We start from the raw sequence: 27,771 nt of genomic DNA, 5'->3' as shown, positions 1-27,771 counted from the left end.
CTTTTTTGTTTTGTTTTTTTTTTAAACTTTATTGGCTTTATAAAGTCAACCTCAATCCCTCAAAGCAGTCTGGTCATATACGAAAACATGACATTTTAGTCAAATCCTTGGTAAAATAACCAGTGTTTTCAATGTGTCCTGTTACAAAAGAAAAGATTCTTATTGAACTTATGTAAATAATTAGATTGTCACAAAACTAGAATAGTTATGGATAGTTTCTAAATTCTGGAGAAATCATCTAGAGAGAAAAGTAAATGTTTTGATTTTGTTCATAAGAATATTTTAACTAATTGCTGTAAGTTATGAATAGCTTAGAAGAAAAAATTTTCTTGGCTCTGGAAAACAAAACATAGAAAGAATCAGCAATGTTTTAAATAAAAAGTGAACAAAAAATCATTTTGGGCCAAGTGCGGTGGCTCACGCCTGTAATCCCAGCACTTTGGGAGGCTGAGGTGGGTGGATTGCTTGAGCCCAGGAATTCAAAACTAGCCTGGGCAACATGGTGAAACTCCATCTTTACCAAAAATACACAAATTAGCCAGTCTCATAACCTGGTCTCAAAATAAATAAATACATAGATTAACATTTAAAAATAAAATAATAAAAAAATTATTTTAGTCCACCATCAGTTCAGTTCCATGTAATTCTTGTTTTGCTTGATGTTGGGTTAGCAATCTTTATGAATGTATCAGCTTTTTAATTAGAGTCCTGGAAGTTTTTTTACCTAGTCCAGTGGTACGATTTTCAAAGTTACCAGACACCTGTATATAAGAGCATTTGTCAGCGTCTTTTATTTTTTTACTTTAATATTTTTATTTTTATTGTGAAAAATTTCAAACATACATGAAAGTAAATAGCACAATAAACCCATCATCCTCACCTCCCAGATTCAGCTACTGTCAATAATTTTTCTTTCTAAAGTATTTTAAAACAAACCACAGAATACATTTCCCTGCTTTCTCCCATTGATTTGTCTGAATTGGGATCAAAACAAGTTACACACATTATATTTGGGTTTTATGGCTCTGAAATATCTGGTAAAAAAAAAAGTTCATTTTTAAGATTTAAGAGGCAAACACTATCTGAAATACAAAGAAGGAATTGTGAGGACAGTATGCCAGCAATCATATTTTGGTGAGGGTAGGAGCATGGATGAGGAAAAAAATTAATAGAAAAAGACCAGCAGGAAATAAAACAGAATGCCAATAATGATGTGTTTAGGTAGTAAGACTATGAGTAATTTTTTCTACTTTTTTGTATATTCTAATGTTTTTTGAAAACATGTATAACTCATATACATGTACTTTTTCATTTTACCTATAATATTTTATTATGCCTCTAGTAAGGCATTTAAAAAACATATTCACCATGTCATTATTATACCTTTTAAAAATAATTTAATACCAAATATCTAATATCCATATTTCCCTCATTATCTCAAACCTGCCCCCTCCCTTTTTTTTTTATAACTGGTTTGTTCAAATTAAGATGTAAACATGGTCTGTACATTGCTGTTGGTTATGAGGTCTTATTTAATCTTTACATATAGGGGAGTGTGATTTATGTCAAAGATGGTTATGTGATGGTCTGCATAAAGAATGTATTTCTTTTTTAAAATTTTTATTTTTATTTTATTTATTTATTTTTTTGAGACGGAGTTTCACTCTTGTTGCCCAAGCTGGAGTGCAATGGTGCAATCTCGGCTCACTGCAACCTCTGCCTCCCAAGTTCAAGTGATTCCCCTGCCTCAGCCTCCTGAGTAACTGGGATTACAGGTGTGCGCCACCACGCCCAGCTAATTTTTGCATTTTTAGTAGAGACAGGGTTTCACTGTGTTAGCCAGCATGGTCTCGATCACCTGACCTCGTGATCTGCCCACCTCAGCCTCCCAAAGTGCTGGGATTATAGGCATGAGCCACCATGCCTGGCCTTTTATTTTATTTCAATAGCTTTTGAAATATGTGGTTTTTGGTTACATGGATGAATCGTATAGTGGTGAAGTCTGAGATTTTAGTGTATTCATCATCCAGGTAGTATACATTGTACCCAATATGTACTGTTTGTTTGTTTGAGACAGAGTCTTGCTCTGTCGCCAGGCTGGGGTGCAATGGCACGATCTTGGCTCACTGCAACCTCCATCTCTTAGGTTCAAGTGATTCCCCTGCCTCAGCCCCCCAAGTAGCTGGGATTACAGGAACCTGCCACCATGCCTGGTTAATTTTTTGTATTTTAGAAGAGACAGGATTTCACCGTGTTGGCCAAAATGGTTTCCATCTCCTGACCTCATGATCCACCCGCCTCAGCCTCCCAAAGTGCTAGGATTACAGGTGTGAGCCACCGCGACCAACCCCCAATATGTAGTTTTTATCCCTCATCCCTTCTCCCACTCTCCCCCTTTGGAGTCTCCAGAGTCCATTATATAACTCTGTATGCCAAGAAGCAAATTTTGGACTGTAGCCAATTGTAAACTGCTTTTTGAGGAGAATCAAAGAAAAACAATTAATATTCTGTAGATGACAAAAGACTTAGAATAGCCATGGTTAGGCTGAATGCAGTGGCTCACATCTGTAATCCCAACACTTTGGGAGGCCGAGGCAGGTGACTCACCTGAGGTCAGGAGTTTGAGACCAGCCTGGCCAACCTGGCGAAACCCCACCTCTACTAAAAATACAAAAAAAATTAGCTGGGCTTGGTGGCACACGCCTGTAGTCCCAGCTACTTGGGAGGCTGAGGCAGGAGAATTGCTTGAACCCGGGAGGCAGAGTTTGCAGTGAGCCGAGATCGCGCCACTGCACTCCAGCTTTGGTGACAAGAGTGAGACTCTACCTCAAAAAAAAAAAAAGAAAAGAAAATAGCCATGGTAAAAGACACCAACTGACAAGGGAATTTTGTTATTTTTGTGACATATAATAACATAATAATTATGACTGATAACATATATCAAGACATCAGAATTTCAGGAATCCAATATAATTTTGGAATACATGAATATTTGTATAAATATAATTCAAAGCAAGTTAAATACCACTTCTTATTTGACAATGTTTCTCATATGATTTCCTTATATCGAATAAGCCCTAATATGTCTCTCTTGAGCTTCCAGGGGCCCCTTCCGGAATATCCAAAAGTTTGAATTCAAAAAGACAATTTTAGAATCTGAAATTTGGGGAAGTATGTCAAATATCAAAGGTTTAAAACACTTGATTAAAATAGGATCACAGGTGGTTGGGCGCTGTGGCTTATACCTATAATCCCAGCACTCTGGGAAGCCAAGGCAGGCGGATCACTTGAGGCCAGGAGTTCGAAACCAGCCTGGTGAACATGTGAAAACCCCGTCTCTACTAAAAATACAAAAAAAAAAAAAATTAGCCAGGCGTGGTGGTGCGCGTCTGTAGTCCCAGCTACTCAGGAGGCTAAAGCAGGAGAATTGCTCGAACCCTGGAGGCAGAGCTGCAGTGAGCTGAGACCATGCCACTGCACTCCAGCCTGGGCAACAGAGTGAGACTCTGTCTCATAAATAAACAAATAAATATAGGATCACAGGTGACTGTAAAATAATAGTCATTTACTTAGTCAGTGATAATTTAAAGATTTCAAAAAACAAAATTTTTTCTTTGATAAAGAGAAGACAGTTTTTTAAATAGTCAAATGACCTAATAAAGACCACCTTCTTCACTTTCTACTATCTTTCCCAACTCAGCAAGGTTAATCATCTACAGATCTAGGTCATCTATAACAGTGTTCCTTGTTTGACGTAATATCTGAGCACTGATTGCAAACAAAAGTACATATGAATATGTTTTATATGTACCATACTTTACAGACATAATTTGGAGATAAGAATGGCTTTTTCAGTCTCCTTCTAAACCTGACTTGAAGATATACCAATTATTTCCACACAACTCGTTGTCTTTTTTTTTTTTTGAGACAGAGTCTCGCTCTGTCACCCAGGCTGGAGTGCAGTGGCACGATCTCGGCCCACTGCAAACTCCACCTGCCATGTTCAAGGGATTCTCCTGCCTCAGCCTCCCCAGTAGCTGGGACTACAGGCACATGCCACCACGCCCGGCTATTTTTTGTATTTTTAGTAGAGACGGGGTTTCACCATGTTAGCCAAGATGATCTCGATCTCCTGACCTTGTGATCCACCCGCCTCAGCCTCCCAAAGTGCTGGGATAACAGCCCAGCCGACGACTCATTGTCTTATAAGGATTCCTAACCAGTTTATGTTTTGCTTCTCTAAAGCATGTTTAAGCTCCATCAGGATAAAACTATTTCTTATATTACTTTTATATTTATTTCAACCACCTCTTTCCTCTGCAAATAATGAATATATAATAGACAATAAGTATTTAGGAAACACTGGGTTGGAATTATCTATATTCTCAAACATTTACTGAAGTCAGAGTTTCTTAACTGCTCAAACTGGTCCTGCTCCAAACATCACTGTGGTAGAGTCTGTTCATACCAATGATGAAGCCTCATCTCTATCCCCTAAAGGGAATGGGAACCATTAATAGACTGATACCACAGTGGCTTTGTTTTAATTCAATCTCCATATGGTTCTTCTTGCAAAGGCCACAGTCACTCCTACTGTCTGTTCTAGCACTCCTGAGCCCTCTAACTTGGATCCTCCTTTCCTACTATGACCCCCTTGTGACTCCCCAGCTTTATTAAGCTACTTAATAATAGGAATTAAAAAGAAACAAAAAGAGGAAGAGAAAAGAGGAGGAAAAGAATAAAAAAAAAAGAGGTGGAAAAAGGGAAGAAAATAAATAAAACGACAATAGAGATGTCAGAGTAGCAAAATGAATAGAGTTTTTAAATGACCATATTTGTTACTACACTTAGAGTATTGTGGCCAGAAAAGAATTGTGTAAATGTCTCATTACATTTTTAAAACTTATTTTATCCTTCTTTCTGGGACCAACAGAAAATTTATAAAAATAGCATTCTTTACCATTGAAAAAATTTTATGCAAGGGGTTACTTTCTAGGTTCTAATAATTTACATTTAACTTGGGTCCTGACATTAATGTTAATACCACAAATTTTCATGTATGACCATGAGATTATTAAGAAATAATTTGAACATCAAGTGTCATTATACCAAGCTACAAAGTTATGATTTAGTAATGTGCTTAGCAGGTAATGACTATTAAATAAATTGAATATTCACTGATGAGAATGCTCTATGAAGTTGAGGTACTAAATGCATTACAGGTTCAAAGAGACATGCCAAATACATAGTTATCAAGGAAGCATTTTTCTTAAGATAGGTTGTTTCAAGGCAAACAGGCATTCCTGTAGCATTAATAAAAAAAAGTGAGGGGAGGACAACAGTTAGAGGGCAACAAATGGGAAGTACATTATTACATCTTACTTGTCTGAGGTCAATGAATGCTAGCTGCAGGGTATCCCCCTGGAATCCTGGCACAGGCTCAGAGCTGGCAAACACTATTAAAAGAAAGAAAAAAAAAAAGAATAAAAACGAGATCGCAAAATATACAAGAGTTTAACTGATAAATTAATTTCTATTCATTATAAATGCATTATAATATTTACACATAATCATTTCAAATGAAGATTATTTATAAACTTCAATTTCCACTACTGAGAAAGTTCTCCACATCCATTACCTCAAGTGTTTTAATAATTTTAAATTTCGAATCTGCCATTTAATCACTGTAATCCTAATCACAATGAATTTAGGAGGGTTTTCTTACTAAAATTTAACAGTAACGTACTTCAATCAAGTAAAGCTTTCTGACCCTTTTTAGCCTTAGGTGAACGATTGCAGAAGCATTTAACAATGATACCAATTCCATGGCTGTCAACATATTTTGAAACATTTGCTTTGCTACAGAATAGGTGCTATTAAAAAATCCCACCTCTAGCTAATAGCAATAAAAGGCAGACACCAAGATAAGAAGTCAACTTTACATGCAGACAATAGGTAAAATGTTCTAAGTAGAAAAATCAGGATGATGCAGGAATGTCTGTTCATGCTTTTTAATTATTTTTATTGATTTTTATTTTTATTTTTTTTGAGATGGAGCCTCATTCTGTCGCCCAGGCTGGAGTGCAGTGGCGCCATCTCGGCTCACTGCAACCTCTGCCTCCCAGGTTCAAGTGATTCTCCTATCTCAGCCACCCGAGTAGCTGGGACTACAGGTGCATGCCGCCACGGCTGGCTAATTTTTTTTGTATTTTAGTAGAGATGGGGTTTCACCATGTTGCCCAGGCTGATCTGGAACTCCTGAGCTCAGGCAATCCACCTGCCTCGGCCTCCCAAAGTGCTAGGATTACAGGTGTGAGCCACCACACTCGGCCAGTGATTTTTTTAGAAAGGATTCATGCCTCAACTAAAAAATATCTCAACGAGAATTTTTTTAATTTCCACAGATTTCTTCAATAATTTTTTGTGGTTTAAAATTTTTAATACTACTAACATAGCTTATTCAATTAAACTAAAGACAATTCCAATATTAGTTATTTTAAAAACTTAAAACACCTGGCTCATAAAAAAGACCCTGTCATTTTACATGCAAGCTTCTCTGATAAGAATGCCTGTAATCATTTTCCCACCCCATTAATTTCTAATTTCTTTTCTTCTTCTTCTTTTTTTTTTTTTTTAAGAGACAGGGTCTCGATCTGTCACCCAGGCTGCAGTGGCATGATTATAACTCACTGCAACCTCGAACTCCTGGGCTCAAGGAATCAGCCTCCCAAGTAGCTGGGACTACAGGCATGCATCTCCACACTTGGCTAATTTTTTTTGGTTTTTGGGGGGGTTTTTTGGTAGAGATAGGGTATTGCTATGTGGCACAGGCTGGGCTTGAACTCCTGGCCTAAAGCAACACCCCTGTCTTGGCCTCCCAAAGTGCTGGATATTCTGATTTTTTTAGAGAACATTATAGATGTTCCATTTGTGAATTTATCTGAGCTAGAATTTTGGAAGCTATTTAAAATTTCAGCCTATATAGTTCTTGGAATAACAAAAGCAATTCTTAAATTTAGTGTATTCTGTGTGAAATATAGTTTAGAAAGGCTCAAAATCAACAATTAAAAACAATAAATAAATGAAAATTTGCACAGCTTAATTTATCTGGCATCTCTGGGGAATGTTGCTGTTGTATAATTTTTGCTTTAAGCATCAGGATTTTTCTTTAATCTTAGGCATATTTTACAAAATTCTAAAATGTATCATAATTCTCTGGGTCACCATTAAGAATACATTTTGTTCTATAAAGTAAAATTCCCAGGGGCTGTTATGGAAGTAAGAGCTGTTTTTTTGTTCTATTAAAAAGCTGTGCTATTTGAGTCCTTGTGTCTAGCTTTTCTAATTTTTCTGCCTTCTCCCTGGTAGTTTTAACATGAATTCTTACTCCCTACTCTCTCCCTCATCTCTCTTATTAATTTTATCTTTACTCTTCTTGAGCAGGTAAGCCAGCTAATCAATTACTAGAATTACGTCTAAAGTAAGAGCAAATACAACCTAAGCAAGGGCCTCTCCTACTAGTAAGGTTAATAGGTTTTATACACATTCCTTTGAGCGTATGTACCTTTTGAGAATGAGTAACCTTTTGGTTACTCAGAGATGCATCACTTTTCCCTGTTTGTTCTTGGTTCTCTGCTAGGTTATGGTCATTAGATAAGTGACTAAATTCACCATTCTCAGACCACTTTTTCCTAGAAAACCAAAATTTAGTGACCAAATCTAGCCACACTTTTCGGTATTTAGTACACTTTATTCATATCACTGTCTTGTTATACAATAAGTGGTATACTTTCATACAGTGGTATTGCCATTACCCCCTACTATGCCCTAGGTAGCTGAGTTGCCTTTCTCTAGTATCATTACATCTTAACTGAAAAACGATAAGCAAAATTATACCTTTTATATTACATTGTAAAATATATTATTTTATGTTAGCCTTTTATATTATAATCATAAAAGGTGTTAAAAGTAAAGGTGTTTTCTAACTTTAAAAAAACACTTTTTTTGGCTGGGCATGGTGGCTCATGCCTATAAATCCTAGCATTCTGGGAGGCCAAGGCTGGAGGACTGCTTGAAGCCAGGAGTTTAAGACCAGCCTGGGCAACATGGCAAGACCCCATCTCTACAAAAAAAAATTAAAATTAGCCAGGCATGGTGGCATGCACCTGTAGTAGTTCCACCTACTGGGGAGGCTGGGGCAGGAGGATCGCTTAAGCCCAGGAGGTTGAGGCTGCAGTGAGCCATGATCGTACCACTGCACTCCAGCCTGGGTGACAAAGCAAGATCTTGTCTTAAAAAAAAATACTTAAGACCATCCAGCATTTTGTTGGCCTTTTTTTTTGGTGACAAAAAAAAAACTGTTACAGACAGGCTACTGTCTGTAACAGTTTACCACAAATCCCTAGTGGTTCTCAACCAAGGCTGTAAATGTTACCATAGCTTCTACCATCACCATGGATAGATACACATATACTCATAAATAAAGACTTTCTATGATGCAGGGAGACTCATCAGGCACAAAAATAAGCTCAATTTCAATTAGACATATAGTTATTATCTACTTAATGCTCAGAATGTTTCTACATTAAAAATAATCTTAAAATAATTTTTCTTCTCCCTATGTTCCTGTTTAAGATACTATTGTTTAAGCCCCAATGGCTTGGTAGTAAACCAAAGAGCTCAATGTCAAAATTAATGATACTATAAATTTATATAGCACTTTATAGTTTACTAAGCACTTTCTCACACACAATCTGCTCTGAGCATCACAATAACTTACTTGAGTAAATAGGGCATGCAGATGATGGATCATAAAATCTTGCAACTGAAAGAGACAACCTCTTTGAAACACGTCCAACAGTCCCCTAAAGACTCAGTTTAAAAGTTGCCGAGTCCCTTTTTTTTTTTTTTTTTTTTAGAGATGGAGTCTTGCTTTGTCACCCAGGCTGGAGTGCAGTGGCGCAATCTTGGCTCACTACAACCTCCTTCTCCCAGGTTCAAGTGTTTCTCATGCCTCAGCCTCCCAAGTAGCTGGGATTACAGACGTATGCCACCACGCCCAGCTAATTTTTGTATTTTTAGTAGAAAGAGGGTTTCACCATGTTGGCCAGGCTGGTCTCAAACTTCTGACCTCCAGTGATCTGCCTCGGTCCCCCCAAGTGCTGTGATTACAGGCGTGAGCCACCACACCCAGCTGAGTCCTTCATTTTATAGGGCAGAAAAATTAAAAGGAAAGCGACTTGCCCAGGATTATATAACTAATTCAGGTTTCCTGGCACTTACTCCATTAATCCAGAATCTGATTAAGTATTCAGTCTCTCATCTTTTATCACATCTCTCATAAGAATCTAATCAATACGGAAGTGAAATTCACTAGATTATAACACTCAGGGCTTTTTCTCAAATTTTTTTAAGGGTAGAAGGCAATTTAGTGATCTGATAATCATCTGGCACAGAGGACATTCGTAATGATATGCTATTGATTCACAGCTTCGTATTTTTCCCTTTATTTCTTTAAAAGTCAAATGCAGTCAATCCTGTTGTTTCTACTTCCCAAAGTATCTCTTGAGTCTGAATTTGTTTCTACCTTAGTACAAACTATCATCATTTCTTGCTTGGATTACTAAAACACACCCTATCTGATCTCCCTGCTTCTGGTGCAACCTCTCCATCCACTTCTTCCAGTAGGATTTACATAGATGTGACTTGTGCCACTTCACAGTTTAGCATCCTTCAATAGTTCCCCATCATCTTAAAATAAAACAAGGCTAAGGTCCTTCGCAATCTAGCCTTTGTCTATCTGCCAGCCTCATCTCATCATTTCCCTAAGAGCACCTTAGTTTCTATACCACACCAAACTACCTGTACTTCCATGCATATACCACTCTCTTTCCATGATGCTTTGATCCCTCTGCCTACAGCATCCTTCCTCTTCTTATTTTCCATCTGGGTAAACTCTTATTTATCCTTCAATCATCGTCTTCCTTGGGAAGACTTCCATTATCCCTGCAGGTTGGGTTATGTCCTTTCTCTGTGTTCTCACTGCAACTTCCTGTGCACAGCCTAACTTCAGCACTCACTTTGCTGCCTTGTAATTGTTTATCTGTCTGGGTCTTCCCACTAAACCATGAACTCCCTGAGAACAGGGACAGTACTTTCACTTCTACATTCTTATCACCTAGCGCAATGCCTGACTCATAATGAGTATTCAATGAAAGTTTCTTAAATGAATGAAGAAAAACAGAACCATAAATAAATAAATTCTAAGGAACGTCATCCAGTATTGGATATTGATATATTATCTAGCTTGTTGATTAGATTTAGAATGATGCTGTCCAAGAGAATGTTCTGCAATAATGAAATGTAATATCCATGCTAAACTTAATTTTTGGTTTTATTTTAGTAATTTTTTTTGAGACAGGGTCTCACTGTTGCCCAGACTGGAGTGCCATGGTGCCATCACAGCTCACTGCAGCCTCCCTCAACCTCCTGGGCTCAAGCAATCCTCCCCTCTCAGCCTCCTGAGTAGCTGGGACTACAGGTGCCATCATGTCTGGTTAACTTTTTTTATTTTCTGTAGAGACAGGGGGACTATGTTGCCTAGGCCAGTCTCAAACTCCTGGCCTCAAGCAGTCCTCCTGCCCTGGCCTCTCAAAGTGCTGAGATTACAGGTGTGAGGCACTGCATCCAGCTTAATTTAAATTTCCTAGCCATATGTATTTATTTAACAGTGCAAATCAAGAACTGTATATACTTAGTGTATTTATATAAAAGTAATTAAGGGTAGGTGAGAATACTCCTAATAGTTTCTTCAATTAAAACTAAATCATGAGCTCTTCCACTAAACAAGAAGCTCCTGGGAAGTAGTTACATACACCATGCCTGTCACCTAGGAAACAGTCAATAAATGTTTGTTGAATGAATAAATAGTAACACAAATCATTTCTACTAATATTGTCTATGGTCCCAATAATTCATGGGGTCAATTTTAATCTTTTAAATTTTTAAAGAATTGATGACTAATTTTTGAAATCTCTTGAAGTACTATCGTCAAATTACTTTTTGGCTCATCCAGATTCTCATTTTGTATATAATTTGTCATATTTTGGGGATTCCTAATTCTCCTCCCTTGGACTATCTTTAAAATTTTAAAAACAATAATGCCCACTTCCCCCCATTATAGTGTCTTTGTTTTTGTCATTTAGCCATGCCTTTAAGGGTATTTTTAAAAAACACACATTGATCCTGGTTTCCCAATAAGATATGTAAAAATCATTTCCAGACTATAAAGTGTTCTTTTTTAAGAGATTCCAAATCTTTGTTTTTTTCTCTTAATGCCTCCAATTTGACTATTTCCTTTTTAATAAACAAAATAACTTGAGGATATTCATTTCCTCTTATTTTCTGCAATAATAATAAATGATTTCAAGTTTTCTTTTCTTTTTTTTTTTTGAGATGGAGTCTCACTCTGTTGCCCAGGCTGGAGTGCAATGGCACAATTTTGGCTCACTGCAACCCCTACCTCCCAAGTTCAAGCGAGATTCTCCTGCCTCAGCCTCCTGAGTAGCTTTGATTACAGGCATGCGCCACCATGCCCTGCTAATTTTGTATTTTTAGTAGAGAAGGGGTTTCACCATGCTGCCCAGGCTAGTCTCAAACTCCTGACTTCAGGTGATCCGCCCACCTTGGCCTCCCAAAGTGCTGAATTATAGGCATGAGCCACCGCACCCGGCCTGATTCCAAGTTTTCAAATATTCTTAGAGAAGGAGGTGTCTGATCCTATTGGGAAGGTATATTAAAACAATAGAGTAAAACTCTGATATATCAGCCTAACTTGGAAGAAGACTAGTTTGAATCAATTTAGATGAAAGTGGGAACAAAAAATAATGTATGCAGGGTAAGCTGTGATTATAACAAAACTATCTTCCAAATTGGCAATCTATGAAGTTGGGTTTTTGTTTTTTTTTTTTTTTGAGACGGAGTCTCGCTCTGCTGCCCAGCCTGGAGTGCAGTGGTGTGATCTCGGCTCACTGCAACCTCCATCTCCCGGGTTCAAGCAATTCTCCTGCCTCAGCCTCCAGAGTAGCTGGGATTATAGGCATGTGCCACCACACCCAGCTAATTTGTTTGTATTTTTAATAGAGACAGGGTTTCGTCATGTTGGCCAGGCTGGTCTCGAACTCCTGACCTCAGGTGATCCACCCACCTCGGCCTCCCAAAGTGCTGGGATTACAGGTGTGAGCCATTGCGCCCAACCGGCAATCGATGAAGTTTTAAGAGAACAAAGAATACCTGTAGGCAAAACGTGAGTTATTTGTATATATAACAAAAAAATTTTTTTAAGTAGGAAAACAGGCCCTTCCCCTCAGGATCTATGCAAAATGTAAAGGGTTTGGCACGAGGGGGGAAGGAAAATTGCCAAGATGTCAGGCCACAAGTATTTATCTTGACTGGAAAATATAAAACCTACTCTGAAATTAAACTCAGAGGGAATTAAACTCAGAAGTCCTTGAAAAATCTTGTTCTAGGCAGACAGTCATCTTTACCATAAGGCAGAAAATGTAGATTGTTTACAATGTAGATACAGAAAACATCCATACAGGGTAGGTAGAATTGTCAGGGAGTAAAGGGGGTGGGGGAGAAAAAGGGCCCATGGAGTCATAAGAGGGAACACACCAGAAGCTTGACAAAAGATGGAAAGAAAGGGGAGGAGGCTAAGCAAAAGTTTTAAGATCTTGCTTGCAAATGACCACACAGGTGCATATAAAATGGAATAATTCTGTAACTAAATAAATGGATGAATATGAATGCCAATATTCATTCTATTTGAAGATACTTCCTGTAATTTCATTTCTATCTAGATCTGAAGATTAAAGTAGCTAGTAAGAACTCAAGTTTTGTTTAACAAACTTTGTTATTAGGCAAACAACGCATCCCATGTGAACCAGCTGTGTCGTTAGAAGGAATGACTAAGAGCACCATCTAGTGGTTTTTCTGGTGGTCAAGAACTTATGCCTGGGAATCAGGAGAGTTAGGATTCTTGGCTTTTAGATGTATTTTCTGTTATATGCGGTCAGCAACAGTGGGATGCAAACCTCGAGGACCAACTGTTACTCTACCTTCATCACCTCATTTTTATATAAAGTAGTATCTAGTTTTCTCCATTTCTTGGAATTAAACCTGGGCAAAGTATCCTCCATCGGATAGCTTAGGTATCAAATTCAGGTATCCAAACCAGGAACAAATTCAGGTATCCAAACAGTGTAACAGCATCCAGCTTACCTTTTAAAAAGGCACTGAAATATTCTTCTCTTACCATCCAGATTTTGCCTTAATACTTTTATTATGGGGCACAGGCCTTTTTCAAGGCTAGAATTAGAGGTCATAGTCGCTACAACTCTATAAACAGCATTCTTTTTTTTTTTTTTTCTTTTTTGGCTAAGCTTTCTTGTTTTGTTTTGTCTTTGAGAGAGGGTCTCACTCTGTCACCCAGGCTGGAGTACAGTGGCATGATCATGGCTCACTGCAGCCTTGACCTTCCAGGCTCAAGCAATTCTCCTACCTCAGCCTCCTGAGTGGCTGGGACTACACATGTGCACCACCACATATGACTAATTTTTAATTTTTTTTGCAGAGATGAAATCTCCCTATTTTGCCCAGGCTGGTCTCGAACCCCTGGGCTCAAGTGATTCTCCAGTCTTGGCCTCCCGAAGTGCTGGGATTACAGGCATGAGCCATTATGCCCAGCAGGTTAAGTTTTTATCCAAAAATTAAGAAAGACCAAGGCTTTCACATTAAGAAACTTACCTACTCTCCAATAACTCACCATTGAAATAGGTGCCAGTAATCTTTAATCTGGAGCTATTCTAATGCCTTTTCTAATACCTACAGATTTAAGATGTTAAACCCTTAGGAGCTAATAACCTAACTTAGATGTTTGGGTAGAATGAATTTAAAAATGTATTCTAGACCTACTCTGGATACTTCAAATATAGAATAGATCTTTCTGATTGCCTGATGCTTTGGAAATAGTCTGTATTTTGTTAGTAATATGAAGAATTTCTGTGACACCTTTGTAAGAACTTGTTTAGAGGATATATTAATCTTTTCTTCTATATGGTTATATCTATAAGGTATCTATATTGGTACCCAATATATAATAAGTATTTAATAAATATAAAACAAAGTACATACACTGATTCAGAACATCATTCTCATACCTTGGCAAATGCTCCTCCAAATAAGAAGACATTTATCTCGAACTTATACAAAATTTATAGTAAGATCAAAGGTTCAATGTAGCTTTCAGAGGGAGCTATTTTTGCAATTTCCAAGTATGTATTCCTGGTTATCTTCCTGACTGTCTCCAAACATGTGGTTATACTAGTATTATGGTTATGGTCAAATTAACCAAAAGTTAACCTCTACATTCATACATAGATCCTACCTAGTATTCTCATACCATATACTTTTACAAAGTTTAACAATTTATAGTCATATTTATTAATGAAGTTATTAATGACTGTTTCCCCACTGGACTTAAACTCCAAGAGGGTAAAGACCTTTTCTGTTTTGCTTACCACTGTATTCCCTCAATGCCGTGCACATAATAGATATGAAGACATAATTAATATATGACTTCAAAGCCCCACACTCTTCAATGTCTTAACATTTAACTGCCTTTGAATCTTAGAACCAGGACGTTATCTTGAAACATTTATCAATTCCAAATTCCATGTGTTATGGGAAAAATTTAGGCCTCTTGATGGTTGAAGGGTTTGTCCAAGTCAACTTGCTCAAGTTAGAGGCAGAGCCAGGACTGGAAGCAAGGTCTCAACTTCCTGACATGTACTCAAGACCATCTTAAGACTGATCTGAAAGCAATTTAAAAAAGAAAAGTTCTATATAAGTTCATATAATTCTATATTCCTGAACTTAGACATTGTATCCACTTTGACCAAGTATAGGTTAAAAAAGTAGAAAAACAGGAAAAGATCCAAAGAAAATTTACAAAAAGGCGTGTGAAAATATCCTACAAGGAAACATTTTAAAAAATAACTACTTAGCTCAGAAGGATAAAGTTAAAAGGTCATTCTTCAGTCATCAAATATGTGAAGAATTTTTATGAAAGAAATATTGATTAGTTTTGTTTAGATCAAGCAGTTAAATGGTCTTGAGTTGAAATACAGCAGTATCAGCTGGGTCTTAACTTTCTGACAACAAAGGTAGAACTCTAGAAGAGACCAGTGTTGGTTACAGAGAGTTCCTGATTTGTTACTTTGTTACTCAATAAATAAACATCTGTAGACCTTTTATTATGAGCATAGCACTCTGTAAGATACCTGCAATTTCAAATCTTCTATGTTGAATTTAATTAAACTATCCATCCTGGATGGTTAAATCATATCAAATTGTACCTTTACTCATTCACTCTTTTTATGTATTCCCTCCTCCAAAATGCCTGGAATCCATACTCTCCATTCCCACTGGTGAAGGTTAAGCTTTTTTTAATATTTCACATGAAAAAGTTCAATAGTCTTTTAATAGGTCTTCCTGCTTTCAGTCTCTCCCTCATTCCAGTACAAATTTCCAAATGACACTAGAGTTAACATTCTATGACACAGATTTAATCATGTCATGGTCCTAATTAAAAAGCTCCATTTTGTAGTCCATCCACATATGATCATTTGAAGATTCCCTAAACATTGTCTCATCACAGTGCTTTTGCCTGTCTTATTCCCTCTGTTCAGAATGCCCTTCCCTGCTTTTGGTGAAATCTTATCCATCCCTTAAGACCCAGCTCAAATTTTACTTCTGTCATAGTCAACCTTCTCAATCCCATGGCATACAGGATTAATTGCCCCCTCTCTATACATAATACATATTCTATAAATAATTAATTATGCTCTATTACAGTTATGTACCTGTCTCCTACCCAGCCAGACTATGAAATCTTTGAAGTTTGATTTATCTTTGATTTCCCAGTATATAACAAACATATAATAGGTTCTCATTAAACATTTGCACAAATGAATCTTCCTATAAAGAAGTTGACTTAACATGGGAAAAAGTTCTGTTTCATAATTACAGACTGAAATTTTAGCTCAAGCTAATTTAACTCACAGGTATGTGAGTCACCCGTCACAAGGAATACCAAAAAAAAGAGCATCAACACATTGTTTCAAAAAACAAATGAGCACATAGATGGGTCAATGCTAATTCTTCTTCATCATCAGAAAAATAAAACAAACAAAAATAAAAAGTACATGGCTGAATGATGGTATAGAATAATTTGTCAGTAACTGAATTATTTCCACCTTTCCACCTCCCCCACTACATCCAGATGTGCTATTTGTTTCCACCTGCAGATTGACATTTTGAGGCCGAGGAAATACATGTATGACGTTTTTCACGGAGTAACAAGAATGGGAAAATAAACATTTGGATTCTGATTAAACCAAATAAAAGGAAAATCTAGCACAGAATAAAGGTCATTGTTGGTGCTTATATTTCAATCTTGTAAATGAAACTCACTTCTTATTGCTTATATTTTATGATTTAAGTACCTTTTCTGAGTTGCCCAGCATTTCTTTGGTGGCTCATGATTTCCAATCTGAGTTCCTGATCCCTGCTACTGGACTTCCTTGGACTATGGCTCTCTTGCTAGCATATCACAGACTAGCAGGATTTTATGTTAATCCTGAGAACCAATCACAGGCTATTAAGTAAAGATTTCTGAGAGTCTTCAAGAGAAAGTGATCACTATGAGTCAATACGGATTTATGACGAATCCGAGTAAAGTCATTTTCTTCTTCGAAAGGGTAATTAGACTGGTAGATAAGGAAAATTCAATTGCTGTTATTAACTCTTTATGCTAGCAAGGCTTCTGACAGAAGCTGCTCATAACATGGAGCAAGATGCCAAACTGTGAGTTAGATTCAATCAGGGGATTAGCAACTGGCTGAGAAATCTTAAGGTATCCATAAGGTTCTGAATAATTGACTGAAATAGATACAAAGGAGAGGTCCATGTAATACAGCGGTTCTCACACTTTATCATGCAACAGAATCAACTGGAGGGTCTATTCAAGCAAATTGCTGGGCCCCATCCCCAGAGTTCCCAATTCAGCAGGTGGAGCCCAAGAATTTGCATTTCTAACAAGCTCCCACATGATGCTATTGCTGCTCATTTGGGGACCACATTTTGATGATGTACTGTATCTTAGGATATTGATGTTCTGTATCTAAGGATATGAATAACAGGTTTTGTTCAATATTTTGCTAATGACTTTGTTAAATATGTAGAAAGAATGATTACAAATCCACAGATATTAACTTTTGATATAAAAAGATCTCAAAAGGCTAGTTATGGAACACATCTCAAAATTTATTAGGGATAACCTTAAAATCCTAAAATAAAAACCAACCACATATACATAGGATAAGAAAAACAGAGCTTAGCAATCACCAAAAAAGGGGGGGAATACACAGAGATAATAGAATCCTGTAGCTTCAATGATTTGGAAGTATATTCTAGCTACTGAAAAAGTTTAACAGTTTTGGCTTTATTAATCAATTATAGAATAAGAAACAATGTATTTGATAGCAAAGCTACATAATTATACTTGTTCCGTACACCTGAGTATCTCTATATTTAATCTGGGGTATCAAATATGAAAGAGAAGATAGTTAAACCAGTTTGTTCAGAGAAGATTTTTGGATCTAAAACTATATCACATAAGAAGAATAAGAATAAGGAATTATTGATGTCTGGCCTTCAGAAGATTTAGAGAGATGTAAGAGCTGTTTTCATGTAACTGGCTTGTGGATAAGGATTTGTTTTTTCTTGTGTGACCCTAAACTTTAGATATAGTTGTCAGGCTGCTTGCTATACACAGGTGCCCAACTGAGGAGAAAAATGGGAAGGAGAGAGCTAAATCCAGCTAATGTTTTATTTGATAAGCTATGTGCCTTCGTAGGGGCCAAGTCCAGATGGGAAAATAGTAAACTTTCTCTAATTCAGATAAAGGGGGCAGCTCTAGAGGGCTTTTTCCTTTTACTGAGAACACCTTTTCTAATTTGCACAAAAACACAATATAGACTGGTGGTGACTCTAACCCTAAGGTAGAACTAGGTCTATTAAGAGAAATTTAGAGAGAAAGTGGTTTCAGCTCAGTGTGAGAGATTGATAGAGTGATGTATTGTATGGAAATGTATTTTCTGAAGAGTATTTAATCTCCCAAATGGGATGTTCAAGGAATGGCTGGACAATTACTTGGCAGGTTTATTATAGAAAGGAGGAGATGGATTTCATCTCCTCCTCCATTTCAAGATGGAGGAGTGTGTGAGCATGTCTATGTTATTAACAGGTGTGTGAGGAAACTCAATGATCTTTTAGCTTCTAGGATTCCCCATCTGAACTACCTGCCTTTCCTCTTCTTCATATTCCAGTTGATTTCCATGGTATCCAGACCTTTTCTCTTCACAGACTTACCAGGCACTCTAGCCTTCTACTACCTAGCCAGATTTTTCTTCTTGCCTCGCTTTCTTCTCCTTTCCCTGCCCCAATATGCAGAAAGCATACATACTATATTAAAATTGAGAATAAGATTTGTATATTTAAAGAACTACTTTCCTCCAGATTTAAACAAATAAAAATATTTAACATGAAAACTTATTTTTAAAATTCTTTTAACATATTTATTAGAGAAAGCTAAGTTTCATTTTTTAAATGATTTATACATCAATCACTGAAAGTCAGAAGTTGAGGAGTGGATGGTTCTTTTGCACCAGAAAAACTTCTTTATCCATGCTATATTACTTAAGTAAAAAGATGTCTTTTGGAAAAGAGAACACCAGAGATAGTGAAATAAACACAAAAATTTTTAATCAATTTTTTTTGTCCCATGAGTAGTAAATGCATGTTACTGTATTCAGAAGTAATGATTAAGGTAATACAGAAGTATTAAGAAGTAGAGCCAACCATAGGCAAACTCTTAAAAGAATCCGAGTTGTCTTCTGTGGTTAGTCTTTGGAGTCCTGGTCTCTCCCTTTTCATATCTACAGTGCCAGGACCTTAGCCCCCATCAGGCTAGGGTTTACCCCTCTTGCAAATGGCCCCAGGCTTTCTTGAGTTATAGCTCATACTCAGGACCTTTCTTGGTCTTTTCCAAGAGACTAGCTCTTAAAGAAAACATCAGAGTTTTAAAAGGAGCCTCTAGTAACTCTGCCCAAAGGAGTATCTGAAAGTGGAAACTATCCTATGGCAGGACAGTGAGGCAAAGAGTCCAGGGTGTTTGGGCCTTTCTCTAAATGTCAATAGGGTAGAGAGGTAAGAGAATAGGGAGAAGATTTAGACAACTGAACTTGTCTAATCAAACAGTAATTTCCATCTTTGAGCAATAAATTTAATTTAGAAGACACATCAAATGCCAAAAAGGTAGTTTAATCATCTAGTTATTTTGAAGCCATACTAAAGATGTAATACAGTAATCCCCTCTTACCCATGGGGGATATGTTCCAAGACCCCCAATGGATGCCTGAAACTGCAGATAGTAATGAACCTTATATTAATTATGTTTTTTCACATACATACATATATACCTATGATAAAGCTTAACTTAAAAATCAGGCACAGGGCTAAGCATGGTGGTTCATGCCTGTAATCCCAGCACTTTGGGAGGCCGAGGCAGGTGGATCACCTGAGGTTAGGAGTTTGAGACCAGCCTGGCCAACATGTTGAAACCCCGTCTCTACTAAAAATACAAAAAATTAGCCGGGCCTGGTGGTGGGCGCCTATAGTCTCAGCTACTCAGGAGGCTGAGGCGGGAGAATTGCTGGAACCCAGGAGGCAGAGGTGCAGTGAGCCAAGATTGTGCCACTGCATTCCAGCCTGGGAGACACAGCGAGACTCTGTCTCAAAAAAAAAAAAAAAAAAAAAAATTAGGCACAATAAGAGATTAACAACAAAAATAATAAAATAGAGGACATATGACAATATACCGTAATGAAAGTTATGTGAATGTGGTATCTTTCTCTCTCACACACAAAATGTCTTAATGTACTACACAGCAGGTAACAAAAACTGCAGAAAGCAAAACTGTGGATAAGAGGGACTACTGTAACACGAAAACGTCTTGAGCAATGCTTATATAAGATATTTATACAGACAATGTCATACTGAAATGATCTCATAAGACAACTTTTAAAGAAACTTAAGAAACCAGTTTCAAAGTATTTGTGGAATGGGAATAAAAATTACTTTCAGCTTAAAAGCTTATAAAAATGGCCAGGCACAGTAGCTCATGCCTCTAATTCCAGCATTTTGGGATGCCAAGGCAGGAGGATGACTTGAGGCCAGGAGTTTGAGACCAGTCTGGACAACACAGCAACACCTCATCTGTAATTTAAAAAAAAAAAAAAAAAAAAACCTTTTTAAAAAAAAAAAAAGTGTTTCTTTGGTATATTGTTGCAAATACAAAATAGGCCAAGGGCGGTAGCTCATGCCTATAATCCCAGCACTTTGGGAGGCTGAGGTGGGCATATCACTTGAGGCCAGGAGTTTGAGACCAGCCTGGCCAATGTGGCAAAAGCCCATCTCTACTAAAAATACAAAAATTAGCCAGGCGTGTTGGCACACACCTGTAGTCCCAGCTACTTGGGAGGCTGAGGCACAAGAATCGCTTGATCCAGAAGGCAGAGGTTGCAGTGAGCTGAGACTATGCCACTGCACTCCAGCCTGGGTGACAGAGTGATACTCTGTCTCAAAAAACTAAAACATAAATATATAAATAAATATTTGTCAAACAATAGCTTTACTTTGAGAAAGAAATATAATAAAGGTTTTCTAATTACAGAAAATTAAAAATGCTTTCTGGGAAAAGAAAATTAATCTTTCTCTTCCCTAGGAAAAAAACCATTTTTCTTTTGTTTTCTAAATAAACATTTCTTTTTTTTTAAATAAATGGGTAGGTTTTTAGAAACTTTGGGGGGGGGGGTGTGTGTGTGTGTGGTGTGCAACAGACAACTGATCTTGTCCAAAAAGCCTATCTGATTATTTTCTATAATATTAATGATGTTTTTCCTAGCACAATGCCTTATACAGAGTGGGCACACAACTATTCGATATCTGTTGAAAAAAATCAGTCATTTCTGCTTCGGTTGCAAACTGCTGACATTTAATTTTTTAATGTCTTTCACAAAGAATACCTTATTGCAAATTTTTCCTCAGACAAATATTTTATAATCCTTCTTGTGCCCCACTGATTTTCAATTTATCAACTGTGGTGCCTGATAGAATTGTCAACCAGGGATTTTCATTGTTTAATCAGTGTACCACTTATTTGAAAGCACTGCTTGAAAATTGCTCACATATACTCATATCTTGTACTTAAAGAATTATAATTTGAGGGTTGATAAAACCCATATCCAAAAGCACATGTAACAAGGCTAATGACCAAATAGCATATCCAGTTTCGAAGCTGACTGACTAACGTCAACATCAGATTATGGAATCTGCTAGCCTTGTTACGTAAAAAAAAAATAAAGTGAAAAACAATGGCAATACTAAAGCCTTGTGAAATCTAAGGAAAAGAGAAACAAAAATTCAGAAATTTCATTTGGAATGCAAGGTCCTGAGCTTATTCTTCTAGCAAGTATCTAAAAAGTTACTTACAGGGCAAGTAAGAATGACAGAATCATTTCATTCATTTATGACAAACATTAGGAGAGTCCTAGAAAAAGGCAAGAATGACTAGACAAGGAATAATGGGGAAAATGAATCATGTTTTTAAATATCCCAATCTGGAATGCCACTTCAGTGCCTCTCTCTAGAGGCCCTAAATGTGAAGCTGAGATATTTTTATCTTTCTGTTTCAGGAAGTTAGCCCTACTCCTAAGGCTGCTAAAAGTTTAGCTGAACCAGGCCTTCTCCCTCCTTTCTGAACTATCCTGCTAAATACATTTTTTCATATAATTTAAGCATAGATTCCTAGTAATACATAAGAATAAACCAATATAGTACTTACATTCACACTGTATGACATCTAAGTTAAACTGCTGAACAGCTCCCATGCTTATTTGTTTTAACTCACTGTCCAGTAACATCTGCATTAAGGATGTTGACAGATGCTGGCAGGCTGACATGCAAGCTGTCTGAGCAACTTTCCCCTGTTTAAAACAATCAAACCAAAAATCAAACAAATAAACAAACATAGAAATACATCGCAAAGAATCAGAAAAATCATACACCTGGCATTCTTTTTGTTGCTTATGCTTGGTACAATAGTGGTTACTTTCCTTCCTGTTTCTGTATTCTGAGTGGTTTTATATCATAGAAATTAACATTAATATTCTTAGTTTACTTGGCTTTCTCAGGATATAAATATCATTAAAGCTCTAACTGCACAAAGGAAAATTAAAATACCAGTTAAAAACTATTATTTCAGATCTCTCGAAATACTGAAAGCACTTTAGAAATGCATATCAAAATGACACTTATGACATAAAATAAGTCATACTGACAGAACATTTTATCCATATAATGCTCTTTAATCTCTCCTTTAGCTAATTAACCAAGTCAGAATAAAGGAAGTTAACAGTATAATTTACTATTATTGCTATTTAAATTACAGCTAAAATTCAAAATACCCTTTGAATCGTAAGTCCATACTTCTAATTAGAACATTAGTCTATAGCATAGCTTCAATCACTGGCAGAAAAAAAAAGGTTTGTCTACCAATATGACTTCAAGGTTATCTACAGATGTGCATTTAGCTTTAAAAATTCAGTTTTTAAATCATCTGGTAGGTTGGACGTATGTGGTTGAACACTTGTGGTTTTCTTTCAGTATAATATACATCATTAAAAAATATTTCCTATTATAATAATCTCCTAAAACTCTACATGAACTTTCACTGATAGCCTAAATTGTTTTCTCAAAAATGGCCTTTTTAAATGTTTAGCCTCTGCATTACATAGCTGACTCACAAATCTACATCACTTTTAGTGTAAATTCATTTTTTTTTTTTTTTGAGACAGTCTCACTCTGTGGCCAGGGCTGGTGCAATCTCGGCTCACTACAAGCTCCACCTCCTGGGTTCACACCATTCTCCTGCCTCAGCTTCCGAAATAGCTGGGACTACAGGTGCCCACCACCACGCCTGGCTAATTTTTTGTGTGTTTAGTAGAGACAGGGTTTCACCATGTTAGCCAGGATGGTCTTGATATGACCTTGTGATCCACCCGCCTTGGCCTCCCAAAGAAAAATTATTTTTTTAAACAGGTTTTGCATTTCAACTAGAGGTTTAAAATATTATAAAAACTCTTTTAGGTAAAGTTCTCCTGTGTAATACTGCTCCTAGGATGGCTACCTTCAACTGACAATCATGTGATTTCGTGATAGAATGACTACTATGATAGGATTCAAAGATCTATGAATATCATTAGAAATAATTACTTTTGGAAGACATGCCATGTTTTGCCTCATTTGCATTAACAAATATTTACCCAGCCATATTTGATAATTATATTTTTCCTATTTATCTCAAAGGCCAGAAAGCTACAAAATCATGACCAAAATCTCCCAAACAGAAATGTCACAATATATTAGTACAAAAACATATTACATAAGGTTGATTTGTGAGAAAGGTAATAAAGAACATAAATACATGTTCAAAATGCTTATTACAACATTTGTTAAATCACACATTAAAAGTCAGACTAGAAACAAATAACTTTTCGAATGAGTTTTTTGCATTTAGACACTATGCACAGTGAAAAACTGCATATGTGAAATGGAATGTCAATTTCTCAATCAAAAACTTAAGAGATAAAAGCCGATGCAAACAATATATTTGACAGATACTGATGAACTGCCAAAAAGGAATGTAACAAACAATGGAAAACCCAGCATGATTCAAGATCCCCCAAACTCAAGAGGAATTAGTCTGGGAGACATGCAGCTCCATTCCCCAAGCAGAATAATATCAATATGAATGAGAAGTGGAGAAGCAGAGAAAGGAGAAATCAATGGCATGTCATTTAATTACAATGTAATAGGCTTCAGAATACTTAATGGAAATGTCATTTTGACCTAACAGAACAACTAGTGCATTTTAGTTTAATGTGCTTCTCCATCAAATTGGCTCCATGTCCTATGCATGCTGCCACTATCATGTACTAACTCCAAAAGCTGATTAATAAATTGCCAGAAAATTACTATTAAATTAATTTCATAAGCAAACACACTGTACAATATAAGTTGTATTGTTTTATGTAAACCTTTAAAATTTATCATGGGTTCAGACGCTACAAATGATTACACAGCAATAGCACTGGAGCTGAAAACGATGGTAAGAGTAGACACAGGCTATTCCAGAAACCTGGTGGAAATAAGTAATGAAAACATACACGCACACATACATACACACACACAAATTTAGCTCTTTATTTAAATATCATGTGTAATACTAAAATCCTAACATTGAATTTCTTTTGATTAGGCATACTAAATCCAGGCTTATTGTTCTCAAAGATAGAAGATTAAAATATTTATAAAATATTTTATAAATCTTCAGATGAAATAAATAGCTCAGAATTTAAGTTCACAATATCAAAAGTTCAGATTCTTTAAAATTTTAAAAAGTTATATTCCATAAGATTATACAATATTTTTTAAATGTCTACTTTGTAACTATAAAATGTATACAACTATTCTTAAACTTCATGTACTACATATTTTTAGATAGAAATGTTAACACTCCAAAAATTTACACACCCGAAAATATATTTGAAAATTTATTTTTAATGTCTATAGCCGTTGGCACACTCTGGTATAAACTTCTGAACACTATTATTATTATTATTATTGCTGTTGATGCCTTTAATAATATATCATCTTCTAGAATAAAAATAGTCTGAGTACTTTTACAATGATCTTTTAAAAACTAGACCTTTTCATTAGAGACGCTCTAGTTTTTAACATTATAACAAAAAAAGCCAAAATAATTAAGTGAAGTGACTGAGAAAACACGGCACATTTAATAAATTTCAAGCACCTCAAAATTTCTCCTGCCCTCATCTGAAAAATTAATTGCAACTATTACCAACATTTTCCCTCTCTTTACAAAGTTCAATAAATAAGTAAAAACACCTGCTAAGCTTTTAAAGGTTAACTACTTTTTTACCCTGCTCTAACATTTGGCTGAAAACAACTTGCAAAGAGAGAAAACTCTTAGACAAACTTCTTATATTTCAAAGGAACTTGTAAAAGAGAATCTGCTGACATATTAGATCCTTTTTGCATTACCGAAAAGCTTTTCTTCTAAGAACAATTGTGGTAAAGAGACATTTGGCTCCTAGGAAATTCCCAAAGGGTCAACCATATGCATCCTTCCATGGCACCTTCACAGTGCTGCTTTCTAGATTCATGTCTCAAAAACAGCTTTCATCATTTACTTGTGTGTCAGTCAATATGATTTATGGACTGCATTCAACAAAGTCAAAGCATATAGAATGAGAAATATGACTACAATCTGCTAATTTGTTTTGTATTGAGCCACTTAAGAGTCAAAGACCTGATGTCAGACTGAGACCAGTAACACAATTAACCAGCCGGTGACAGATTCATCCATCCTCCCTGCCAGGCTGTGCCAATCAAAGACAGCATGAGGCGACATTTGGTGAAATTAGTAAGAAAACTCATTCTCTAAGTAACCTATGTGAGACCTTGATTGACACTTTTTGAATTTAGTTTGTGGAACACAGCCACTCTTTACCCAATAGTCCCTCACTGCAAGCTGTGAAATAAGGCTTTTAATGCCAATCACAGGAACAATAAACCACAAACCACCAACCCTCAGTTTAAAAGGAATTAAGAAAACACATCTGCTTGTATGTCAAGACAAATTTCCAAAATAATTTACTATCATAGATTAGGCTAAAGATACTCTGTTTCCTGTGAAATATCATAAAATAACAAGGTAAAAACACAACATAGTTTATTAGATTATGGCTTGAAACTGGTTTGTTTTCAAAGTAATGTTTTCATAGATCTACTCTAATATAATTGTAAGAGAAATGTAGAACACTTAAAAACTAATTTGGCCCATTTAAATTTTCATTTGAAGTTTTCATTTGTGTCTCGCCATTTTCTTATTTCAAAGGTCTATTAAAAAAAGGTTTGATTTCAACAGTAATTATTTGAAAGCACTTTCCAATGCTGCTTTCATTCTCTCAAGTACATTTAATGTTAAAATATGCTCTTGAAATCACATTCTTTCCGTATTGGTCTACTCACCCTTAATGATTCCAGGAGAGTCCATTTTTCTTTATATTCCCACAAAAGGTTAACTTTGTACAATAAACTACTTTTTTACTTAAGTAAAAAGAAATGCACAGACTCAAATATATTGTACAACATATTATTCTTTACAGTGATAAAAGGTTTTGTTTAAAAAGTCTAACTCTTGTCAAAGAAAAAAGGAAGACCGAAATAAAATCATGGTCAATTTGGATATTAAACCTAACACTGGTAAGTGACTTCATTAATTCTGATTCTGTGTGGCTTTTTAAAGTTATCTAAATTAACGCAGTAAAATATTATCATTTTATACAAACTATCATCGTTTGCTACATAAATTTCAGTTATGAGACTATGAAACAGTCTTTTTCAGAAGCAAAAGAAGGGAAGTATTTTAATGAAGTAAATTTTTATTTAATTCATTAATGAATGAATTAATGAATAAATTCATAAATTAATGAATTTAATTTCATTTCAGTATGTGTATTTTAAAAGGCTATAAATTGTAGCTCTCCTAAAGAGTATGTGTATTTTAAAATGTTATAAACTGTAGTTCTTTTAAATTTTAAATTTTAATTTTAAAACACACATACTGAAAGAATGAGGTATTTCATTAGATGGAAACACTAAAATTAAAAATTAAAAATAGTTAATTGAAATATTTAAAAAGAGGTATAGTTGAAAAACAGGTATTTTAATTCAAGAAATCTGTTACTCTTCCATTTTATATAAGAACCACTAATCTAGAGTTTTACTACATGAAACATCTTGTTCAAATGTAAATACTGTTATGAAATCAGGAAAAAGATACCTAAAACATAGAATATGAAACTTTCCCCAAGATTATTTCACAAATGCACAAGAATTTCTCTACCTAGTAAGATCAGTTTTAATTCATTTTCTGGCTGAACACTGTACATAACACTGAAATGTCCGATTCTCAATAATATAGAATAGTTATGTTATAAAGTTTTAAATATCAAGATGAATTCCCTTAGTGAGTTTAAATAACATTAATACTACCTTGAAGACAAATTTTTCTTTTTTTTTTTTTTTTTTTTTGTGAGACAGAGTCTTGCTCTTTCACCCAGGCTGGGGTGCAATGGAAGGATCTCGGCTCACCGCAACCTCCACCTCCCAGGTTCAAGCAATTCTCCTGCCTCAGCCTCCCAAGTAGCTGGGATTACAGGCATCTGCCATCATGCCTGGCTAATTTTTGTATTTTTGTAGAGAGAGGGTTTCACCATGTTGGCCAGGCTGGTCTTGAACTTCTGAACCCAGGGGATCTGCCCACCTGAAGACAAATTTTTGAAATTCTGCTCTAAAATTCATAGATCAAAATATACTCATTTTAACACCCACAACATTTCCCCAAATACCTCTTTACGCTCTATATTCCTCTTATACTCTATTTCTGTCCATCTCTAACTACTTCCAGCCCTGAAAGAATGAATTGGGACACATCAGTTAACC

At 36.0% G+C, this 27,771-nt stretch overlaps 1 protein-coding gene across 8 annotated transcripts in view; it reads right to left on the bottom strand.

The window, feature by feature from the left end:
* Window positions 1-27,771, bottom strand: part of EXOC6 (exocyst complex component 6) — a 207,717-nt gene that overhangs the window by 39,663 nt on the left and 140,283 nt on the right. For 7 of the 8 annotated variants that reach the window (XM_024253940.3, XM_054522647.2, XM_054522648.2 and 4 more), the window contains 2 exons: window positions 22,025-22,166; window positions 5,383-5,456 (listed from right to left, as the gene is read on the bottom strand). In XM_024253940.3, coding sequence (XP_024109708.3) covers window positions 5,383-5,456; window positions 22,025-22,166 — 216 coding nt within the window. Of the gene's footprint in view, window positions 1-5,382; window positions 5,457-18,685; window positions 20,398-22,024; window positions 22,167-27,771 lie in introns of those variants that run through there. The other variant, XM_054522651.2, reaches the window with a different exon arrangement.

This window comes from Pongo abelii, chromosome 8 (assembly GCF_028885655.2).
Source record: "Pongo abelii isolate AG06213 chromosome 8, NHGRI_mPonAbe1-v2.0_pri, whole genome shotgun sequence".
In the NCBI taxonomy this organism is placed as follows: Eukaryota; Metazoa; Chordata; class Mammalia; order Primates; family Hominidae; genus Pongo; species Pongo abelii.
This window is presented reverse-complemented; position numbering and strand designations above follow the sequence as displayed.